This window comes from Mastigoproctus giganteus, chromosome 10 (assembly GCF_048544385.1).
Source record: "Mastigoproctus giganteus isolate SK-2022 chromosome 10, ASM4854438v1, whole genome shotgun sequence".
NCBI lineage: Eukaryota > Metazoa > Arthropoda > Arachnida > Uropygi > Thelyphonidae > Mastigoproctus > Mastigoproctus giganteus.
The window spans coordinates 56,290,146-56,313,725 of NC_143584.1; the positions used below are offsets into that span (position 1 = coordinate 56,290,146).

At 35.6% G+C, this 23,580-nt stretch overlaps 1 protein-coding gene across 1 annotated transcript in view; it reads left to right on the top strand.

Annotated features, from left to right (window-relative positions):
- LOC150079042 (uncharacterized) overlaps positions 1-23,580 on the top strand; it is a 231,514-nt gene that overhangs the window by 168,764 nt on the left and 39,170 nt on the right. Inside the window, exon 9 of the mRNA XM_090382501.1 lies at positions 6,424-6,677. Within this exon, the coding sequence (XP_090238627.1) occupies positions 6,424-6,677 (254 nt within the window). The remainder of the gene's footprint in view (positions 1-6,423; positions 6,678-23,580) is intronic.

Consider the following 23,580-nt stretch of genomic DNA (forward strand, 5'->3'; position numbering starts at 1 on the left):
AAACCAATTGAGAAAATAGCCAGGGTTTACTTCGCTTAATTGGGACAGCATGCCGTTTAATCGGGGCAGGAGACCGCAGCACTGGAGATTACCTTACGATTGTCTCCGACGGTACAACGTGGTTTGGTCGAAATTCTGGAAGTCACAACCATAAAACAATAAAAACAATTAGCAGTCACCTGTGTATTGGGTTTTTCTGTTAGTGAAATCTATCATAAACGGACAGTAAACTCGATCTTATTGAATTTGTGATAATACCAACAGCTGGAATTCTGTGGGTTATTATGGTGAAATGTGTTTACACTTCCATGAAATCTTCAATCAAATAAAAAAATTAATTTTGAGATCTTCTCTTCATTCCTATTTTTAAAACTTTGTAACTCGTTACTCCGTTCTTACTTGCACGTATCGTGTTACTTGCAATTTGTGTGTGTGCCGTGTTCTTTGTTATGGATTGCTTATCTTTTTACTGTTTTAAATTTTAAACCCCACCCACAAATATCAGTGAACAGAAATGTCAACTAGTTCGTATGTACATATTACAGTACGTATTAATTATTCCGATTATCACGTATATTCTTCCAATTTTCACGTATTTTTTAATTGGTAAGGTAATAAAGGGTAAATTTGTGCTTAATATATCTTTGCTTTTATAGCCTATGGATTATATTCCTCCTATTTTCGCTAATTAGAATCGCTGTGTAATAGAATTAAAATTCAATTCACAAACGTGATCAAAATGACCTGCGCTTACTGAACATCGTATAGTGAACGGTACTTTACTGTGGTGAGTTCGTCGTAACGTGATTTGATTGTACAGTGAACTAATTGTAAAGGGGGGTAAATTGTATTTTTAACTATTTACGTGAAACTTCGGATAATTGGGGCAGCCGCTTAATCGGGCCAAAATGCTCTAGTCCGATGTGTCCCAAATAACCGGAATGGACTGTATTATATGTACCTTCATAATATGACTGTACATAGACAGTACATAGTGAAATGCAAGCATATGGCATCGAAATGAAAATAAGAAACAATTTAATATTAAATGTAATATTTATTAGAAATTTCAAACAAATCTTTCAAACTAGCGCCTTTGCTAGCAAAAAAACTTATCCCGCCAGTGCTATCACCAGTTTCGCTAAAGTGTTGATAAAGAAGTTTTGCCTTTTCACGAATGATGAGTGAACTTAACTGATTTTATTTTGAGTTCGGTCTTCTATCCACAGATTTAAAGCTTTTTCCATTTTTTTCTAATTTAACATCACGAGTTACAGAGCAAATTTTTGAAGCAATTAGCGCGTTTTCACGGCCACTACGGCGGATTTTTTCTTCCGATTTTTTGATTGATCGTACCGTTTACTCATTGATTTTATAATGTTTTGCCACTGAGGAGACACTTTCACCATTAGAAATTTTGTCTAATAACTCAATTTTATTCGCTAATGTCATAACCTTTGATATTTTCACATTTCCCTTGTTATTCGTAGCCATATTTTTGTACGGGTAAAAAAAGAACTCGTCCACAATAAAGGCACTTTCTTCCGTTAACACACTCGAAAAAGTCTGTTTTACACTGCAAAACGGTAGATTTATCACTTTTGTAAGCATATCAATTTATAGATTGATAAATTTATTCAATTTATAAGCATATAAATTAAAAGCAAACGACCAAACCTTCCATGACAAGCGCATAACACATACTGAACAAGGATTAGCGAGAAACATCCACGCTCACGATTTTGTCACCCTTCTCCCCCCCACCCACTGAACGCTATTTTGACTGGGAAAGATAATTTTAGCCATGCCCATGTTTTTTTTATGGCGGAAAATATTCACGGCGCTTTAAAATTCACATATTTTTAGGTTTCATTTTCTATTAAATCAGCGATCGCGAATACGCGAATACAGATACCGCAAATAGTGGGGGTTTACTGTACATGAATGATCACTGCTGATTACCAGATCAAGAGTATTACCCTCTCTGGTTGCTTCTCAAACATGCTGCTGCAGAAAACAATCATCCAATAAATCCACAAAAGTTTTACCAATGTGCTAGTGACCAACCCACAAGTTCTAGTCAATATCTGGGAAGTTAAAATCTCCCATTATAAGACATTCTGATTTACTAGCCCACTCTATTTCTCTGTACAATTGTTCATTGTACTCATTCGAGTCATTTGGCCGATAACACACTCCTACTCTTATTTTTGCTTTCGCAGTGCTTATGTCACACCACACTGACTGAACAGTGCACTGTTCATCTGTATCAACTGGATGCACTTCTTCTGATTTTATGTTTTTCTTAATTAACAGCATAACACCTCCTCCCTTCCTATCCTGTTTGTCCTTTCTGTACGCATTGTACTCCCCAAATTCCAATTCTGCATTCCTAATATCTGTGTGACACCACGTCTCTGATATCCCAACACTATCCATCCGCCTTTGATGTCTTGACCAACACTTCAAATTCATCAAATTTATTTACTATACTTCTAGCATTGGTATATTTAATATATAAGATTAGTTTTAATGCATCATTTTAATTATATCTCATGGTATTGCACTACCTCGAATAAGTAACACTTCACTTATGGAGGAGACTAATGTTACTTATTATCAGCAGATACCACCACCACCATCCAGACAGCACCGATGAGAAGCTTATTAGCTTCTCATCTGTCGGTCAGTCAGTCAGTGGGTTGGCGGGCAGGTACGCTGTTGCAATATGACAACAGGGTACCTGCTTTCATATACTTCATAACAGGGTTGTGACAACCCGGTTATGAAGTATAACTGGAGGAGTTTAATTAATTAATTACAAAGAGTTTAATTGAAGAATATGAAATATTATGAGTTTAATTGAATTAATTATGGAGTTTAATTATGCATTACTCATGTATAATTAAACTCCCTCATACTCTTAGGCATTTTGTCAAGAAATATCTTTTATATTAAACCACACCCACCATCAGTCATCTCTCATATTGTGGAGTTATACTTCAAACTGGGTTGTCACTATTGCTTCTCTATAGGAGAAGCAATAGTGACATATAGAAGATAAGTTATATAAGATATAATAAGATAATCTATTATGTTATATAAGATATAACATAACAGAAGATATATCTTCCCCGTAGAACAAGATATATCACTATAGTCTTCTCCTTAGGTCAGGGGTCGGCAGCCTTTTTAAGTGAAGAGCCATTTTTGATCTAATTAAAAAAAAAGAACGAATCCGAAGAGCTGCACCTCAGCTCAACCTGGGAAGAAGGGGGGATTAAGAAATGGAATAAAGTGGGAAGGTATTTTATTTAAAAAATATATATTTTGAAATATTATTTATTAATACTGAAAATATGTAACAAATGATTTTTCTGGTACGAATTAATGTGACTTTTGCTGCTGAACTTCTTGAGCGAGTCTCTGAACTTCGGGCAAGTATGCCATAATTGTCACCTTTAAACATACTGAGAGACTCGCATTTTTCAGACTTCCTTGATTTATTTTGAATATAGTTCATGTTCGAAAATATTTGCCCTCAGAAATTCATCGAACCAAAAACTGAGAGAAGTCCAAACACAAATATTTTCAAATTTATATATGTGGCCGGTAAGTTACTCCACGCCTCGAATACAATTTGGTCTTGCTTTTTCAACTCATCTATCGCCGTACATTTGTGTAGAATTGCAGGGGCAGCCTTTTGCCTCTCCAAATCCTCAATTTCAATTTTAAGGCATTTTAGTCTTGCACTCCACATGTCCATGATTTTTAAATCCTCTTAACTCCATTTTAAATTGTGCTTCGTGTGGGCTAAAAGTTAAAGAGCTGCAGGTTGCCGACCCCTACCATAGGTGAAGCGTTACTTATTCGATGTAGTGCAATACCATGGTAAATTCATTGTGAATGTGTTCAAAATATGAGATATAATTAAAATGATGCATTAAAACTACCTTGGTAGTAGAAATGATGTATGTGCATTACCCATGCATAATTAAACTCCTTCATGCTCTTAGGCATTTAACCAAGAAATATCTTTTAGATTAAACCACAGACACCATCAGGCATTTTCTCATATTGTGGAGTTATACTTCATAACTAGGTTGTCACTGTTGCAACAACAGAATACCTGCCCACCCACCAATTAATTTCTGTTTCATCACTGTAGATAAATGTTGTTGATAAACTATGCTGCAAAAATCAAAAACTTGAACGTCATCCAATTTGGCAATATCTTTTCCGTCCATAGTGGGATTGTCTATACAAAAGTAAACTGAGGATGAATAAACCAGCCACCATGCGATTACAGGATATAATACAATCCTTGAAACTGAACCCAAGTAAAAGTTTTCAGTGAGCATACGGTAATGAAATCTCTATGGCAGATATGTCCAACATGCTTTAATAACTATTTTCAGCAATTTGAAAAACAGGTCCTTGCCTACTTACCTGTAATACAGATGTATACTGCCCGTTCTCTATGCTATCCACAATACAAATGGATATCTCTGTGAAGTTTTTTTTTTTTTTTTTTTTCCAAAACAAAACAGACATCAAAATGCTCAGTATTTACCACACGTTGGCAAATCAGTTTTCAGTTGGCTTATCTGTCCATCCATATATAGATATTTCAAGCATTGGTTAAGTATCTGAATCCTGACATAATGTAAAAAAACAAGAATTGGTTGGCATTTCCTATTGTTTTTTTACTCTAATATAAAGAAAAGAGGCTATGGATTAGCATGTTGCACTATATGCTGTTCAAATCAAATGGTAAGGTATGAATTTTGGAATGACTAGGAAATTCTGTGAAAGAATGCTTTGTCCAAACAGTGACATTTGGAGTTTCTTGTCATTTGACTGGCTGTTGATTGTACCTAATGATATCTTAATCATATCTGCACTGTGGCAGTGGATTTGCCCATGTACCATTATTCTTTAACATGTTGGTTACCAAGCTAGTTTAAAAAAAAATTACCCTTGGGGCCAAAAAATATTTAGCAAATAATTTGATTAGTAATTCTAAAATAAATGTCAACAAAACATGCCCCAAAAATGGTTGATGAACCCTCCACCAGTAAAGGAAAACAAAAAGACTTTGCCCGGACTGTAATCATCAGCCTTTCATGTATTTAGTGTTTTGATCAATACCACAAATCTACATAATATTGTAATTGTAAAATTCGTATAATAAATAATCAGCAGCTACTTGCTTATTTTTTTCATAGTGCCATACAAATTTAATCAGATGTATCACCAGGGGCCATGCTTTTCAAAAATAATGTGAATTCCCATCAGTCGTAGTAGTAGTAGTAGTAGTAGTAGTGGCACATGATGCAAGAAAGCAAGTGTAGGAGCTTATGCAGCATCAGCCAAAAAAAAAAAAAAAAAAATCACACCATTCCCTCCAAATGCCTGTCCAGTTCCTCCTTAAATTTATTTAACCTATCAACTTCCACAACGACAGATGGAAGTTTGTTCCAGCAATTAACCACCCGCTGGCTAAAGGCAAATTTCCGCACATCTATTCTACATCTGTCCTTTCTTAATTTGAACTTATGTCCCCGTAGGTTGGTAATCTGAACAAGTGGAAGGATCCCATCAGAATTCAGCATGCTCAACCCATTCAAGGCCTTATAGACCTCAATCAGATCACCGCGCAGGTGCCTAGTCTCCCGCCACTGCAATTTGCAGAACTTGAGCCTCTCTTGGTAAGAGAATCCCTTCATTCCCCTCACCAATCGTGTTGCTCTTCTCTGTACACGCTCAAGCAAATCTACATCCTTCCTAAAATGAGGCCTCCAGACCTGTACGCAGTACTCAAGGCGTGGCCTGACCATTGCCTTATACAGAGGGACAATCACCTCCTTTTCCCTGCTAGCAAAATTCCTATATATCATTGACAAAACCCCGTCAACGCTATATAGCTGATGTCGTCAACGCTATATGTCAGCTATATGTCGTCAACGCTATATAGCTGATGGAACTCAGACTAAAACAGAGGGTGTCAGACATATACCGCTGATGTGGCAGTCAACGTGTTAAAACTAGACATTTGGTCTGAGAGAACAAATTCTGGAACAGTGTTCTCTCAAAGCAGATGTCTAGTTTTAGAGTACAGTGCTGCAGAATTTTCTCAAGCCAGCACAGGGTATTGACCTGAATTCCATGAACATTCGATTTAAGTTAGATACCTTCTTTAATAGTGCAACCAGCTAATTCTGAAAATAGTGGGGCAAAATATCAGCTGATGATATATTAATAGAAAGTGTTATTAATAAACTGAATAAACATAAATTTTATTTTAGAACTGCTATTCAGCTTTTTTCAAGTATAGTTTAGCATGCCTAAGACACTGTTTTGTCGTTATGTTACATTGTAAATTTTATTTCACATGTTACATTGTAAATTTTTGATTTGCAGACCGAATTTCTATATAGACACTATGAAATCTCCGTTGAAATCTCCCACTAAGCAACCAGTCCCATTACCAATTCCCAGTATATCTGGCTTCAATTCGGACTCGATGTTTAAGAGAATGGATAAAGTCAAAAATTCTTTTGAACAAACATTACCTGATGGTAATAGTAGTGGCCAAGAAGAGTGGCAGAATAATGGATTACCTGAGCAAAATAACTTTTTGAAGAATGAAGAAGAATCTGTCATAAGAGAAGATGGTAAGTATCTAGTATATCCCTGATTTTTTTAATTATCTCTATTATTTATTTATTTGAACACAGAACTATACTTCTGTGCTCTTTTTAATAATAGACAATAGGACTTACAATGAAAAGATAAATCCTTTTTTTTTTTTTTTTTTTATAGACACCAGTTTCACAAATTGAGACTGTTGCAATAAGTTTCCTTTTTTTACACCTAATAAGCAACATGAACTCAAAAGAGAAATATTCTCATTTGTAACATGGAGCCATTCCCTTTGACATTTGTTTTAGTGATTGTTGTCATGGTATTTCCCAGACAGCCACCAGTGAAGCAAATATTTCATCAGTGAGCAGTTGGAAAAGTATAATTTGCGTTTTTCACAGCAGACTTTGATTGTAATTTCCTATCAGTTAAAAATATTCTCTCTAGTGTAGCTGTTATTTCTAAGTCCTTAGACGCAAGGCTTATGATGCTAAAAATTTTTAGAATTCACTATTTACTCAATGATGGATTGAAGAGGAAAAGGTTGAAATAGGGAAAATTTTGGATACTAACTAATACTGAAAATTTGTGGAAAATATTAAGTACGGAGATGCAGGAAGGAAAGATGAAATCGGATTTTAAAAGTGAAAGTTGGAGGGAAAATAATATTATACTGGTCAAATCACATTTTCCAAAAGGCATTTTCCAAAGAAGTGTATTAGAATGTATGGTACTTAGTGCCTTGCATGAGTTGAAGGCTGAGAAGATGAAAGAAGATACTTGTTGACATTAGACTCGAATTTTTATAGATTGCACTTTCAGGAAATATGTATGAAGGGAGGTTGTTCCAGAAAACAGAGGTTGAAAGAATAAATGAGGAAGAAGAAAAGTTGGTTCTGTGAGTTTGAAGTTCGGCAGTAAAAGGAAGCTGACTGGTTGTGGCATTCACACTAGTTTGGGGGGGGGGGAAGAGAGAGAGAGAATGTGCACGTGGGAATCATGGAAGTCAATTCAGAAGAACAGTGCCCATGGAAGTATCTACAGAAAAGGCATGCAGCAGAAACAGAACATCTGTGAAACAGAGTGGAGAGATCCTCCTTACTTTGCATTGGTAAAATTCTGGTTTGGGACAGTGGGAGTCATGCTATGCCTGTCAAGTGATCAACTTGGATTTTTATTTATTTATGGTAAAAGTTTTTGATTCAAAAATTTAATTTTAAGAAAATAAATAATTTTAAATATGTGTATTTTTTACAATATTTAAAAAAAAAAAAAATACAGACATGACATATAAACATGAAATTAAATACTTTGTTCCTTTTTCCAACCAAGGGTTAAGAGCACGAAATTTGTGCATGTGCATCTATTTCTGCTTATATACTATGTATGGATGTAGAAATATGCGACAAATTTTATCTGCTTAAAATTTAAAAAAAAAAAGGTACAACCATAAAATATAAACTAGAATCTGTTAGGCACTTTAATTTTAGAGTTGATAAAATCATATACATGATTCAAAGTTATGGATGTGTGCATATTACTGCTTATAATTATGCTTGCACTCTTCCTTTTTTATTTTCCCACTTTATATTCAGTTTGGTATATTACTAGCAGTATACCAAATACAAGTCTTCAAGCTCACCGGGCTAGCCGGGTGGGTAAAGTGCCTGCCTGGCAACCCAAAGGTCGCGGGTTCGATTCCCGCCTCGGGCTTGGATCAAAGTACTGCAAAAACCTTGGGAGGTGCATTATGGCCACAGAAGCCTATCCGCCAACAACTACCAAAAAAAAAAAAAAAACAAGTCTTCAAATACAACAGAATTAAAAGAAAAATAATACTGTATATATAAATGTTCTTGTTTATACTACCAGGTCATTAGAGTTTACAATAAATCATGAATACAAACATTGATTGTATTTAGCAGCCACGGGCTTGAACTCCAGTCCACTCAAAGAGGCCGTGCTACTGCACTCTCGCTCCTGACCACTCGGCTACGTCAGGGCACATCATCGTCATCCTCTTCTTCAGCCATTGTTGATCCATGCAGGCTGAAGACCTCCTCAGCACATTTCCAAAACCATGATCTTGCACTTTCTGTTGCCATTGTAGACCAGCAAATTTCAGTTTCATTGGTTCACCTCATTGTAGACCAGCAAATTTCAGTTTCATTGATTCACCTCACTTTGGTCTTTTTCTTGGGCATGTAGAGCCAAGCAGCATCCATTCCAAAATTTGTTTGATCTATCATCATCTTGATATGTGACCTGCCCATTTCCATTTTAAGTGCTTTGTCCTTTCAGTGATATCACAGACCTTGGTTTATTGGCAAATCCAAGCACTTTTTTTTTTTTTTTTTGTCTCTTTGGGTTATATTCAAAATTCAGCACTCCATACTTCTTTGTGTGACCCTTAGTCTTTGTAAAGCTGGCATTCAATGTCCCTTGCTTTACAAACATATGTTAGAACAGGGAAGTATACACTGATCAAAAACTTTTTGTTCGAGACTGAGTGGCAAGTTTATCTTGAAGACTATATTGTTTTCCAAATTCTTGCCATCTCAGTTTTATGCACCATTCAATTTCCATCATGATGCTTCCATCTGTTGAAATTTCTTATCCAAATACCTTGGATAAGAAATCCACTTCTTTCGTTTCTTGTCCGTCGGAAATGATTTTCTTTGGTCTGGTAATTTTTCGAACACAACCTGTGTTTTCTTGATATTCATCTTCAAGCTGAACATCTTGCTTTCATGCTACAGTTCTTCATTGCAGCAAAAATTGAAGAATTTTTGCTGCAATTCTTCCAGATTATTGGAAAAAAGGATAATATCTTCTGCAAATTATAAGTGATTCAGGTAATCTCCATTTATCTTGAGTCCTTTATTATCCTGAATTTAGCTTGTAAAAAATTTCTTCTGAACAGGCATAAAATAGTTTTGGGGAGGTTGTGTTTCCTTGTCAGACAGCTTTTTCTATGTTGATCTGAACTTTATCGTTGTTGACCCATATTGATGCAGTCACCTTTTCATATACTGATTGGAAAATATTGCTGTATGCTCTGTCTACACCTAGTCGATTAGCACATTGATTATTGCTTGTTTTGTGACCGAGTCATGCTTTTTCATAGTCTATTAAGGCTATACATAATGGAAAGGTGTGTGGGTGCGTGTGCGTGCGTGCAATCCCGAATACCAGGATCACAGTCATTTTTTCCGGTATTGATACAAAAAATACCGGTTTTTCGGTACTAATTTTAAAAAAAATAATTGATTATAATTTAATCACATAAAGATTATAAAATCACCTTTATGTGATTATGACGTAGTTATCTCTACTAGCAAATGTTCAATAAATCATCATCGATAGGACATTATGCAACATTGCAACTGTCCACAATTCTCGGACAACTTCATGTCTGACCGTATCGTAACTCCCAAGTCCCGTTCTTCCACTATTGACTTTAGTTCAACTCTACCAAGTGTATAAGTTATTTTGGGGTTGCTGTTTCCCAGGTGTAAGACCTTGCATTTTGCTGAATTAAAGCATAGCTGCCAGTTTTGTGACCATCCCGGAAGTCTATCTAGGTCACTCTGAAGATGCTCTGCTTGGCGGCAATCATTAACTACTCTACTGATCTTTACAGCATCTGCAAGTTTAGACTTCACACCCTCCATCCCTTCATAGATGTCATTTAAGATAATCAAAAACAACAGTGTTCCCAATACTGATCCTTGGGAAACCCACTTCTTACATTAACTCAATCTGTGGAATAACCATTTATCACAACCCTCTGCCTGGTGCCCTCAAGCCATCGTGCTATCCATCTAAGGATTTTCCCCTATGATTCCAGCCTGCTCCAACTTATAAAGTAACCACTCATGTGGAACTGAGTCAAATGCTTTGCTGAAATCCAAATAAACAATATCGAAATTATTCCCTAAGTCCAGCTCACAAGTGACCTGTCAAAATACCTAACCAGATTTGTTAAACATTATTTTCCCTTTACAAAACTATGCTGTGTATCCTACAGAATTTCATTTCCATCTAAATGATCCTGAATTCCACCCATGATTATTGCCTCCATGATTTTCCCTACTACTGAAGTTAGACTGGCCGGTCGGTAATTTCCCGTTACACGCATAAATTGGAACATAAACTGCCTTTATGTTCCAATTTACACCAGTCCAATGGAATCTCTCCTGAGTCCAGTGATGCTCTCATAACTAGCCTTAATGGTTCAATGCACTCACTTGCCACCTCCTTTAAGATTATAGGGTATATGCCATCAACCACAGGAGCCTTACTTGCCTGTAGGCACGAAATGTTCTCATTAAATAATCATTTGAAATTTCACCATCATTAAATACATTTTTTCAACTTCACTTCCATAATATCTCATTGACACAAGCGGTTTTTTTTTTTTTTAATGTAAATATCGATGCAAAGTAACTATTGAGTTCATCTGCAACTTCAGCTATGGTATCCAATACTATCCCATGTTCATTACATAAGGGTCCAATCTGATTTGTCCTTCTGATATGATATGTGATATGTGAAGAATTCCTTAACTGCACTCTCTGCTCTCTTCTTTATTCTTTATCTCCACTCTTTGCTCTCCCCCAGACTCAGTAAAGATACTATAGTGAAAATTATACTTCAAAACTTCTTTCTCCTTTAGAAAATGATGAACATAATTCAACCATGGAAGACCTACTTGGAACAGAACATCAGTGTTCCACAAATTCTTTCAAAAATAAGAAATTGCCTGGACTCCAATGAGATTTTAAAAGACGAACTCGAGTCGGAAATTAATGAAATACTGTATTTCCCCATGTATAAGACGCACCTTTTTTCGAAAAATTTGGGGTCTAAAAACTGGATGCGTCTTATACAGTGGTTGTACTTGCATTTCCTGCTTTTTCCCGCTTGTTGTTGTATTTGCGCTCATTGTTTCGCACTTGTTACCGGTATATTAGGTTACATTTTGCCACGTTCTGCCCAGAAATGGCTCAGAAAATATTTTCGTACAGTGCTGAATTCAAGTTAAAAGTGATCCAGTTTGCAAAAGTGAATGGAAATCGTGCTGCTGAATGTAAGTTTGGTCCTCCTCCAACTGAGAAAACAATCCGAGACTTGCTATGGGAAGAAGAAGAAGAAACCCTACTGTAAACGCCACGGCAGAAGAAGGCCATTAGAGGCAAGTCAGCAAAATGGCCTGATTTAGAGAGGAAATTGAAGATATGGATTGAGGAACAAAGGGCAATTGGAATTCCTGTGTCCACAAAAATGGTTCAGCATGAGGCAAGAAGAATTGCTGATGAAAAAGAAGTTACTGATTTCAAAGGAGGGCACAATTGGTGCTTCAGGTTCATGAAACGGAATGGACTAAGCATGCGTACATGCACCAGACTTGCCCAAACGATGCCTGAAAGCTATGAGCAGAAGGTCCTTGAATTTCATTGTTTTGTCATTCAGTGTTGGAAAACACATCAGTTTGAGTTGGGACAGATTGCAAATATTGACAAAGTCCCTCTTCAATTTGCGTCCCAAGTAACAGAACTGTTGATAAGAAAGGGGGTGAAAACTAACTGTGAAGACAAGTGGACATGAAAAGAGCCATTATACAGTTGTTCTAGCTTGTTGTGCTGATGGAACCAATCTGCCTCCTATGCTGATTTTCAAACACAAAACAATGCCAAAAGAAGACATTCCTCGAGGAGTGATTGTCACGTTCATGACAAGGGTTGGATGGATCAGGATGGGATGAAGATTTGGTTTGAGAAATTTTGGAGCAGGAAACCAGGTGGGCTCTTACACAAACCTGCCCTATTGGTGCTTGATCAGTTCAGGGCACACATAACAAAAAATACAAAGAAGATTGCTGCAGAGCAAAAAACAAAACTTGCCGTCATACCTGGAGGCTTGACATCCCAGCTCCAACCACTTGATGTCAGCATTAACAAACCCTTCAAAGCTGCCATGAGAGATGAATGGAACCAAAGGATGAAGTCTTCTAGGGACAATTTGACACCAGCAGGAAGAGTGAAGAAACCAACTATAGGAGAAGTTTGTACCTGGGTGAAAAGATCCTGGGATAATATCAAGATTGAGATCGTTGTCAAGTCATTTAAGAAGTGTGGCATTTCAAATGCCATAGATGGAACTGAGGACGAGGCAATATATGAAAACAGTGATTCGTCATCAGACACTGATGAGTTGTATGAATTTTATGATGAATAAAACTTGAGTTCAATAACTTATGTAATACATTTTTTTTTTTTTCAAATTTCGGGCCCCAAAATTAAGGTGCATCTTATACATGGGGAAATACGGTACTTTTTAACTATTTTTGCTAAAAAAGTTCAAAGCTTAGAAAATATGGACTGAGATTGTCTACGGTTATCTCAGTACAATAGTACCAGAATAGAATCCGAAGGTGCGTTTTCTGCCACTAATCAAATACTGTATGTACCAAAATTAGATCCATTTTAAACGATCATACTATTGATACTATTTCTTAAGAGCTCACTTTATTCGGACAGGTAGTGTGGATGCTTAAACATAACTAAACTTTGCAGTAACAATATATATTTCTTTGTTTTTAGAATAATTGTATTTAATGATTTTTTTTAGAAAATTTATTATGTTTGTTTTTGGAATACCAATTTGGTATTAAGATTTTGACTGGTATTGCAAGCCCTATGTGTGGGGCATATAGCAACATGCAAACAAAAAAAAAAAAAAAAAATAAGTAAAATAATAATAATATATATATATATATATATATATATTATTTCTTATGTTTTATACTAACTTCTTGCATTGCTATATTTCTCTGGTAGTATGAAAATACTGTATTATATTTTATACTTCTGGCATTACTGTATTCAATACTCACAGACCAGTTGAAGATATTATGCATAATATATACTGTATGAAATAAACCATAAATAAAACTATTTTTTGAAATGAATGAAAAATAAAATTATTAAAATCTGAAGTACTGTATAGAAAGATGCAGTACCTTTATATTAAAAAAAAAAAACCAAAAAACTGGACTGAGTGTTTCTCCTCAACCAAAGCTTTTTGTGAAAATAATTACAGGAATGACAGCAGCAAAAGAGCTAACTTTTCTACGGTTTTTTAACACATTTTTCCAATCACATCTTTTCAGGTAAATATTCTGAGAAAGGCCTGAAATATTCCTTCCAAGGATAAGACAATGCTTTATTTAGAAAATTAGTGTGGTTACAGAGCATGTCTATTGTATTTTCTTGATCTAGAACAGCATGGATACTGCTTTAAGTTTTATTTGTTGTTATTTCTAGGAAACATACTAAACTAATAGTGCTGCTTTCTTTTAGGAAATGGTAAAACTAGAACAAGGATGGACAAACTAGGCAACCATTCGACTAAATCAATAAAGAGGAGTGTCACCTGTGAAGAGTGGCACGCTGGACCTGTCAGATTCTTTCACATATTTTACATTTTACATTTTTCACATGTATGTAAAATGACAATGAGTAAAAACACCATGAGTAAAACTAAGTATATATCTAGGAAGGTAGAGAAGGTTTCATTTATTAATCTTCAACCAAAACAAAAATGCGTACAACTTTCACGCAGGTCACCTAACAGGTGACCCATGCCAGGTGAATGGGATGAAAGTAATAATTCCACTCTATTTCCACTTTAATATATTTTATCTTAACTGACTGTGTCCAAAAATCTTCTCAGTCCACAGTAATCCCTTTCTTGAAATTAAAGCCCTTGCACTTATCCCTGACTGCTGAAATCTCATTTGCCATTTTCAGGGGACTGTGGCCCCAGAACACTGAGTTCGACATCCCTGACAGACAATATATCTGCATTAATTGAATATCAGATTATTCAAAATGTAATGCATTTCAAAGTCATTCCCTGACTTAACAATATACAGTTTTATATGCATTTTAGTATTGATATTTCAAAATTATATCCATAATGAAATATGTAGTCTCAGCTGGGCCTGTGACTTGTGAATAGTCTAATTCGCAAATGCTGCTAAAACCAACTACAGTCAAACAACCAGTATAACAAAATATAAAATTGAAAGGAAATTAAAAACAGTTTTAAATTTCATTTAAATCACAGTTAATGGCTAACCACAAATTGTGCCCCACTTCACACAATTAAAATTAAAAATATTAAAAAAAGTTAATAACTTGTATTGTACAGTAAATTTTAATTTTGTTTTATTTTTATCCACTTTGCCAAAAATTGCTCTTGCTAATTGCCGCTACATAATCTGGTCATAGAGCAGTTGCATAAACCAGTGACCAGTTTGAAATTACTTTAAAGCAACTGGGTGAGCACTGAAAAGAGAGAAAAAAAAAAAGGCAGTGAAAAGAGAGAGTGAGAGAATGTCCAGTGTTTGATACAGCTTTAAAAATATATATCTGATCACACTTGTAAAATTTTACTTTCGGTGTCTGGAATTAAATCTATTTTTGCATACATAAATTAAGTTGCTATTTACAGAAGAGATTAACCACGAATCTGCTTCAGGAGTTATTCTTCCATTTTCATTACCTACTCTGCTGAGCCAAATTAAAAAGGAAAAAAGATTAAAAATTTTATCACATACCTCCAAACGTAGAAATAAATACACCGATGAGCCAAAACATTATGACCACCTACCTAATATGATGTTGGTCCTCCGCGTGCAGCCAAAACAGCTCATACCCGACGAGGCATGGATGCTACAAGATTTCAAAATGTGTCTTGTAGTATCTGGTACCAACATGTAACCAACAGATCCTTTAACTCTTGTAAGGTCCATGGTTGAGAAGCTGCTGATTGGAGTTGCTGTCCAACACAAACCACAGATGCTCGATGGGATTGATGTCTGGGGAACTTGGAGGCCAGGGCAATACCTGGAAGTCTTCCTCATGTTCCATGAACCAGTCTCGAAAAATCCAGACGGTGTAGCATGGCACATTATTCTGCTGAAAGACTGCACTGCCAGAGGGGAAGACCGTTGTCTTGAAAGGTGTACCTGGTCAGCAATGATGTTTAGGTAGATGGCAGACATCAGAGTGCCCAGCACATGGATGACTGGACCCAGTGTATCCCAGCATACACTGGGATACACTGGGTCCAGTCATCCAGTGTATCCCAGCATAACATCTCACAAAGCATGACACCGCCGCCGCTAGCTTGTTTTTGTCCCATGGTGCATCCATTGGCATCACTTCCCCAAGTAAACGATGCGCACATACCCAGCCGTCCACATGGTGCAACAGGAAATGGGATTCATCGGACCAAACGACCTTCCAATCACTCAAGGTTCAGTTTCGATGCTCACTCGCCAGTGAACCATGGTTAGCATGGGCACTCGGAGCAGCTATGCAGCCCCATTTTCAGCAGGGTTCGATATACTGTGTGTTGTGACACACTACTCCCGTCACCAGCATTCCAATTACCAGTGCGTCGCCCTTCTGTTGCCACGTACCATCCAGGAGCACCTTCGCTCACCTCGAGCATCGAGTGTTGGTCGTCCAACACCTCGCCGGCAGTTCGTGGGTTTTCCCTCCTCTGACCACTTTTGGTAGGTACTAACCACGGCTGACCATGAACACCCCACCAGCCATGCCATTTCGGATATGCTCTGACCCAGTCGTCTGGCCATTACAATTTGGCCTTTGTCAAACTTGCTTAAGTCCGCTGCCTTTCCCATCTGAATAACAAGAGTAACACTGATTAATGGAGCTCAGTATCAGGTGTTTTTTATACTGTGTCCCGACCTGCGCATGCGCCGGAGTTCACCTGCAGTTGCTTCAATTTGCATAACAACTCGCTTGGTCATAATGTTTTGGCTCATCGGTGTAGATAAAAATAAAACAATCTCTAAATAAAAATTTTCTCAGATACCTCCACATTTGAATTAAATAGTTCCATTGTCCTGAATAGCTGTGTGTAATACTTTCCTTTCACACAGCTTCCATGGTTAATTTTTTTCCATAAATAGCAATTTATTTACACACAAAAAATTTTAATTACACAGAACTAATTTTAAATTTTACAACTGTAATCAAACATGTTTTCAGCTGTTCTGAACATCAGCTTACGTGGTATAATTAGAAATAACACTCACACTTAGTTACAAAGTTTATTGAAAGCAATAATGCTAGATAGAGAAATATCACCCTTTTTTGCCTGGATTACAAATATTAAACAGCAAATAATATCCCAAAATAAGGACACACACACTTGTGCATACACTTGTACAGTTATACTTAAAAAAAAAAGTACCTGTTTTTTATTTACAGCTTATGTATGTCAAGCTGCATGACAGTTATTGTGACAAAACCAAAACTTAGCAAACTTCTTATCACATAAAAGAAATTTACTGAATTTTCTGCAAAGTTCTTTCTCATATTGACTAATTTAACACTTCAACAAATATCTGTCATTGTGAAACTAAAAGATTATTAATATTTTAAATAAGAATTATGAAAATTCTGCACAGTGTTAATAAGATATCTCACTAAAAATTTCATTTGATTAATTAATACTAACCTGTTTTCAACTTGTACAGATATTTCAGATTAACTAGATTTTATTGTAATTCCATATGTATCAAAAACATTGAATACAAGCAAAACCTATAGAGCTAAGAGAGTTTATAATACAAATCCTACAAATCCAATCCCTGCTTGGCATCTGAATATGAAAGAAAAGCAGCATGGTATAAAAATACCATTATTGTATATAGCCGTGCATTGCTACGGCTATATACAATAGGCTTTCATACAGCCCTCACTCTTTGTATATTCATATTTTAATGTCAGGCAGAAAAGGGATTTATAATACAAGCTGTCTTAGCTCTAAGTTTTAAAAAAAATCACATCACAATATTCATACTATTCCCATTACCACAAGGTAATTTAAATTTAGTCAGACTCACTGCCTCTGCCTGAGAGGCAACTTATTCCATTGTTAAACAATCCACTGCCCATAGGTGAACTTCATGAGGTCTAAACTTCTGTTATCCCTAGAAATATATATATTTTATATTTATGCCTGCTGGTTCTTATCTCATCTGTGAGGGGAAAAACAAGTATTCCTTGTTTTACTTAAGCCCCCCTTAATTGTCTAGTTTTTCATGTGTGTTAATTATCACTAATCTGGTTACCGTTCTTTGAACCCTCCCCAAAATTTCTGGAGGGTTTAAAGAAGGGCAAGTTAGTTTTTTTTTTATTTTTTATTCCAGATATGATCTAATCTTATATAGAGAAATAATGATATCCTTCTCCCTGTTTTTTCCTTTATATAAAGGAAAAGGTCCTATAAATCATGGATGGGTTTACCAAGTGCCTTCCTAGCTACCTATTTACACTTCATGGAAAATGTAATATCAGGTTAAATATGAAAAACTGTCTTTTTTTCATGGATCACTTTTAGTTCCTCTCCCCCATCTTATATATGACTCCAAGATTTCTGTTCCCTCAAATTCTGTTCCCTTGAATTTTGAAGCATTATACTTTAGTGTTTCCATGTTTTTGGACAATATATGCAGCCATTCCAAATCATTTTGAGGAAGCCTGTTCCCACCCATCCCACCAAAATTATTTCATGATCAGACTTAGAGACAGCTTCCCTTGGATATCCTTATTTAAAATATTTCTCATTTATGAAAATGAGAAATAAGAGGGGACCCAAAACTGAGAAATAAGAGGGATTCCCTTTGTTTCAGAGAGTTGTCATAAATGGTCTAAAGATTGACCATTTATGACAACTCTCTGTTTTCTATTTTTTTTTTTTTTTTTTTTTGCCAGCTTGCAATCCAGCATAGAATCTTACCAGTAACTCCAACTTGTTCCAGTTTATATAGTAGCTTTCGTTGAGTAACAGTATCAAAATTTTTACTGAAGTCTAGATATATAATGTTAAAATTTTTAGCTACATCCAGCTGTTTGATGAATATATCATAGTAATTTACCAAATTGGCCAGGCATAACTCCCTTTAATGAACCGTGCCAGTATCTATTCATGATACCATTCTGGTCGAGATGTCCCTGAATCTCATTCTTAACCACAGATTTTACAAAGGTGGGGGGGGGGGGAGAGACATTGCTTTAAGAAGATATGACTCAAAATTTGTTGTTCAGTGATATCCCTATTAGGTATTACCCAGACTTCTACTCTCCCTTGTCATTAGCACATTGCAAATATTGCTTCCTCTGAATCTAAAAAACTGATTTTTTTGCCCTCAGTGTTACTTTTCTTTCCAAACAATAGCTATCTACTCTGTACAAATTTTAAAACATCCCTCATCATTCATCATTCTACTCTTCCATTTGGCACGGGTTGAGTCCCTATTTAGATATCGTCCTCCATTGTTGTCGATCTATTGAATCTTGCATCATTTGTTGATAACTCTGAAAGCCTGTGTTTTCGTTTAGGCATTGGAGCCATTCTCTTTTGGGTCTTCCTGGTGGTCTCTTATCTCCAATTCTTCCTGTCAGTACTACATTAGTCAGCCTGTGTTGTGTCATCTGGTTCACATGTCCAAACCACTGAAGTTGTTTTTTGTAGATCTGCTCTATTATTCTGCGTTCAAAATTTAGATCTCTCCTTACTTGTTCATTAGTTTTATGTTCTCTCCAATTTGTTTTATTGATTTCCCTTAGACATCTCATTTCAAATGCCATTATATTTTGCCTTTTTTTCTTATTTATTCTCCAATTCTCGATCCATAAGTTGCTGTGGGTATGATGACAGTTTCATATAGTTTAATTTTTAGATTATTTGAGGTTTTATTGCTCTTCCATATGTTTTTGAGTTTGTTCATTTTTGTCCATCCAATGTTCAGTCTGTGATTAATTTGGTCAATATTACTTAGGTTTCCAGTTATTAGAGAGCCCAGGTATACAAATTTTTGTACTTGTTCTGTTTGTTGATTTTGGATGTTTGTTGTTTTTTCCGATTTGCAGTACTTTGGTTTTATTTATATTAATATTAATTCCATAATTGTTGCTTGCTTTATCAATGTTTTGTTAATATTTCTTTTAGTTGTTCTTTGGAAACCAAAGAACACAATATCATCTGCATATTTTATGTGGTTTATATTTTTTCCATTTATTATTGTGCCTCTTTTTTCTTCAATTGATTTCATTAGTTCTTCTAGGTAGATATTAAATGGATAATGAGATAAAGGGCATCTCTGCATGACTCCTTTCTCTGTTTTAAGGTTGTTGAATTTTACTATTGCTTCTTTTTTGGTATACGTACTATTATTCCACTTTTACAGTCTTCTGGTATATCATCTGTAAATAAAATTAGATTAAACAATTGTGCGATGTGTTTTAACATTCGCCTCCAAATTTCCATAGTTCTGCTTGGATACCATAATTTCCGGGTGCCTTGTCATTCTTCATTTGGCTAATTGCTTTCTGAACTTCTTTTGTTATCAAGGGTGCTTTATCTCTTATATTATCTAAGGCAAGAACTTTTTTTCTTTCCCCTTTGAACAGGGTTTGGTAATATTCTTTCCATATTTTTTTAATTTCTTGCATGTTTCCTGTTTTTATATTTTTTTTATTTTTCGTTGTCAGTGTTTTCGGGATGTATATTTTAGAGAGTTCCTTTATAACCTGCTAAGTTGTTTTAGAGTTGTGACATTTATTTGCCTCTTTACACTGCTTTTCTTTGTCTTCTAACCATTTCCTTTTAGCAGCTTTACGGGGCGCCTCCGTAGCCAGGTGGGAAGGAGCAGCAGTGCATAACACACGCTTCTTGATTAGACCGGGGTTCGAGCCCGTCACCACCAAATACGGAAGATGCGGAAAGGTCAGGAAATGACCACCGCATATCCCGGAGCAATATGGCCTTAGTTGCTAATGCTCCTAAAAAAAAAAAACCAAATAAATAGCAGCTTTACATAGGTTATCTGTTTTGTTTTTTAGGGTTTTATATTTTTCCCTTTTTTCTTGACTATTTTCTTTGTTTAGGAGGTTTTTCATTTGTCTTTTTTCCATCCATGCATCTAAAATTTCTGGTGTAATTCAAGGACGTTTTGGTTTTGTTCCCAAGGTTTCTAAGGCTGCAACTTTAGTCATTTGTTTAGTTTTCTCCCATATATTTTCTGCAGATGATGAATAGTTTATATCTTTTAATTTTTCTTGTAGTGTTTTCTCATAAATTTCCTTTATTTTGTCTTCTTCAAATTGTGATATATTTAATGTTGCTCTATTGTTCCTTGGCTTCGTATTTATAAATTTCCATTTAATTGTTGCTGCTAGCAGTTCGTGGTCGGTGTCAAAATCTGTACTTCTAAGAGTTTTAACATTTTGAATGGATGATTTACAGTTGTTATTTATTAAAATGTAGTCAATGCAGTTTTTTGTATTTCCATCTGGTGATGTCCATGTATACTTAAAGTTGAGATCTGTGGTAGAACAGCGTGTTGGTGATGAATAGTTTATTTTCTTTGCAGAAGTTCAAGAGTTCTTCTCCTTACTCATTTCCATTTCCTATCCCGAACTTTCCTAATACGTTGCTGAAGTCTGTCGAAAAGCCTCCAACTTTTGCATTAAAGTTTCCCTTTATTATTAAAATATCTTTCTTGTTTGTGTTATCTATGGTTTCTTGTAGGTCTGAATAGAAGGCAGCTGTTTCTGTATTGTCATGTGAGGAGTCTGGGGCTTATGCCTGGATTATTTTTATGAAGATTCCTTTTTCTTTACCTTTTATTCTTAAACTTATCATTCTTGAGCTGTGTGGGTGAATTTCTATTATTGAATTTAATAGATATTTCTTTACTATGAAAGCGACTCCTTCTCTATATATGTTGTCTTTTCTTCCTGAGTAAAATATTCTTTCTTCTGTCATATCCTGTGTTCCTTCTTCTGTTGCATGTATCTCTGACATTTCTACGATATCCCATTTGATCTTTTTCAATTCTTTTACCAATTTTATTTTCCCAGGCTTGTAAAGCGATCTTACATTTAGCGTTGAGAGATACATTTGAGTTTTGGCTGACCATATAGCTTTCTTCACAGCTGTTCTCCATGGTATAAGAACAGCCATGTCAGTTACCCCGGACGTGGTAGCATGACTGTTTATCTTACAATGACTGAGATCCATAGGATTTAAGGCAGATAATGCAGCCAGCTTGCCATTCCTCTGCTGCATAGTCCACAATTTAGATTTGACCAGTATCTTGGAAGAGTGACAGACTTCCACTGTTGCTGAAGATAGATCCTCCATCTTCAGCCCTACCATAGAATATTCTTCCCAAATCTGGAGTGGTGCACCTAACCCCTCCCTTCTCTCTCTCTCTCTGGCTTCTAGACTCCATTCAAAAGGGGTTAGTCAGGTTAATTAATGATCCATCTTTTACAGTTTCTTCACTCTTTGTCTCATAGATGTTTTCATAGATATTTCCATGGGTACTTTTCTTCTGAATTGACATTTATAATCTCCCCCCCCCTCTCTCTCTCTCTCTCTCTCTCTCTCTCTCTCTCTCTCTCTCTCTCTCTCTTCAAAACCAATCTGAATATGTGCTGCAACCAGTTAGCATATGATTACTGTCTGGCTTCAAACTCCCAGAACCAACTTAATTCTATTTTCTGGAACAGCCTTCCTTCACATGAATTTCCTGAAAATTACAGTCTACAGAAATTCAAGTCTAATGTCAACAAGTATCTTTTGACTTCTCAACCTTCAACCGAAGCATAGTACAAAGTATTATAGGTTCTAATGCCTTCAATGTTTGGGGTTTTTATTAAAAAAAATATATATGTATATATATAAATTATAATTTTAGAGAATAGTTCATTAAGCAACCAGTTTTTTTTTTTAATAATAATGGCTGTTTTATATGTAATGAGCAGTGGGTTAAGTAAAGGTTAATGAAAATGAATTATAACTAATAACATAGAAGCGCCTCCATAGCCAGGTGGGAAGGAACAGCAGTGCGTAGCACATGCTTCTTGATCAGACTGGGGTTTGAGCCCGTCACCACAAAATACGGAGGATGCGGAAAGGTCAGGGAATGACCACCGCATATCCCGGGGCAATATGGCCTTAGTTGCTAATGCTCCTAAAAACCAAATAACAAACAAACAAGCATAACATAGAAAAAAATATATATACAATTAATGAATAAATGAATAAAGGATAATCATAAACTAAGGTACATATTAACTTATCAAAAAGCCACATGTCCATGGTTTATGGAAGCACAAAGTATTTCAATTAGCCAGACAGTTTAGTGCAACTTCTGCAAAAAAAAAAAAAAAAAATTGCTGAAATTTTTTTTTTTTTTTTTTTTAATTTTGGTAACTCTTTCAATCAAATTGATGTACATCTAACCTTATTCAGGTTAAGGTCAAATGTAAGACAATTTTATTTGACAAAATAGAACTAAGAAACACACCATTTGCGTGGGATATTTACTGTTCAGTGTGCTTGTTTTGCTTCAACACCAATCGAATTGTGCCATGTCTCTTCATGCTGTGGCCATTGTATTATTACTTTTTTTATTTAAATAAAATTAGTTCATATTTGTTACAGAAGTACACCAATGATGTTTTTAGACTAAACTGAGGATAGGGCACAACTTTTCTATTGAAAAAAATAACTGTTGATTATCCAGAATTTTAATTTTGATATTCTCAAATCAAATACTTAGTCCAAAACCTTGATCCCTTTTAATTTAAATATTGTGTGTGTGTGTGTGTGTGTGTGTGTGTGTGTGTGTGTGTGTGTGTGTGTGTGTGTGTGTGTGTGTGTGTGTGTGTGTGTGTGTGTGTGTAAAATAAGGGGTCTAATGAGATACCACATGGGTAGTGGCTAACAGTTGTCTCCATATCTATACTTCACAACAATATCCACAAGGATTTTGAAATTTTCTTTAAAAGATTGGGTTATTGGAGTGTTTATGTCAAG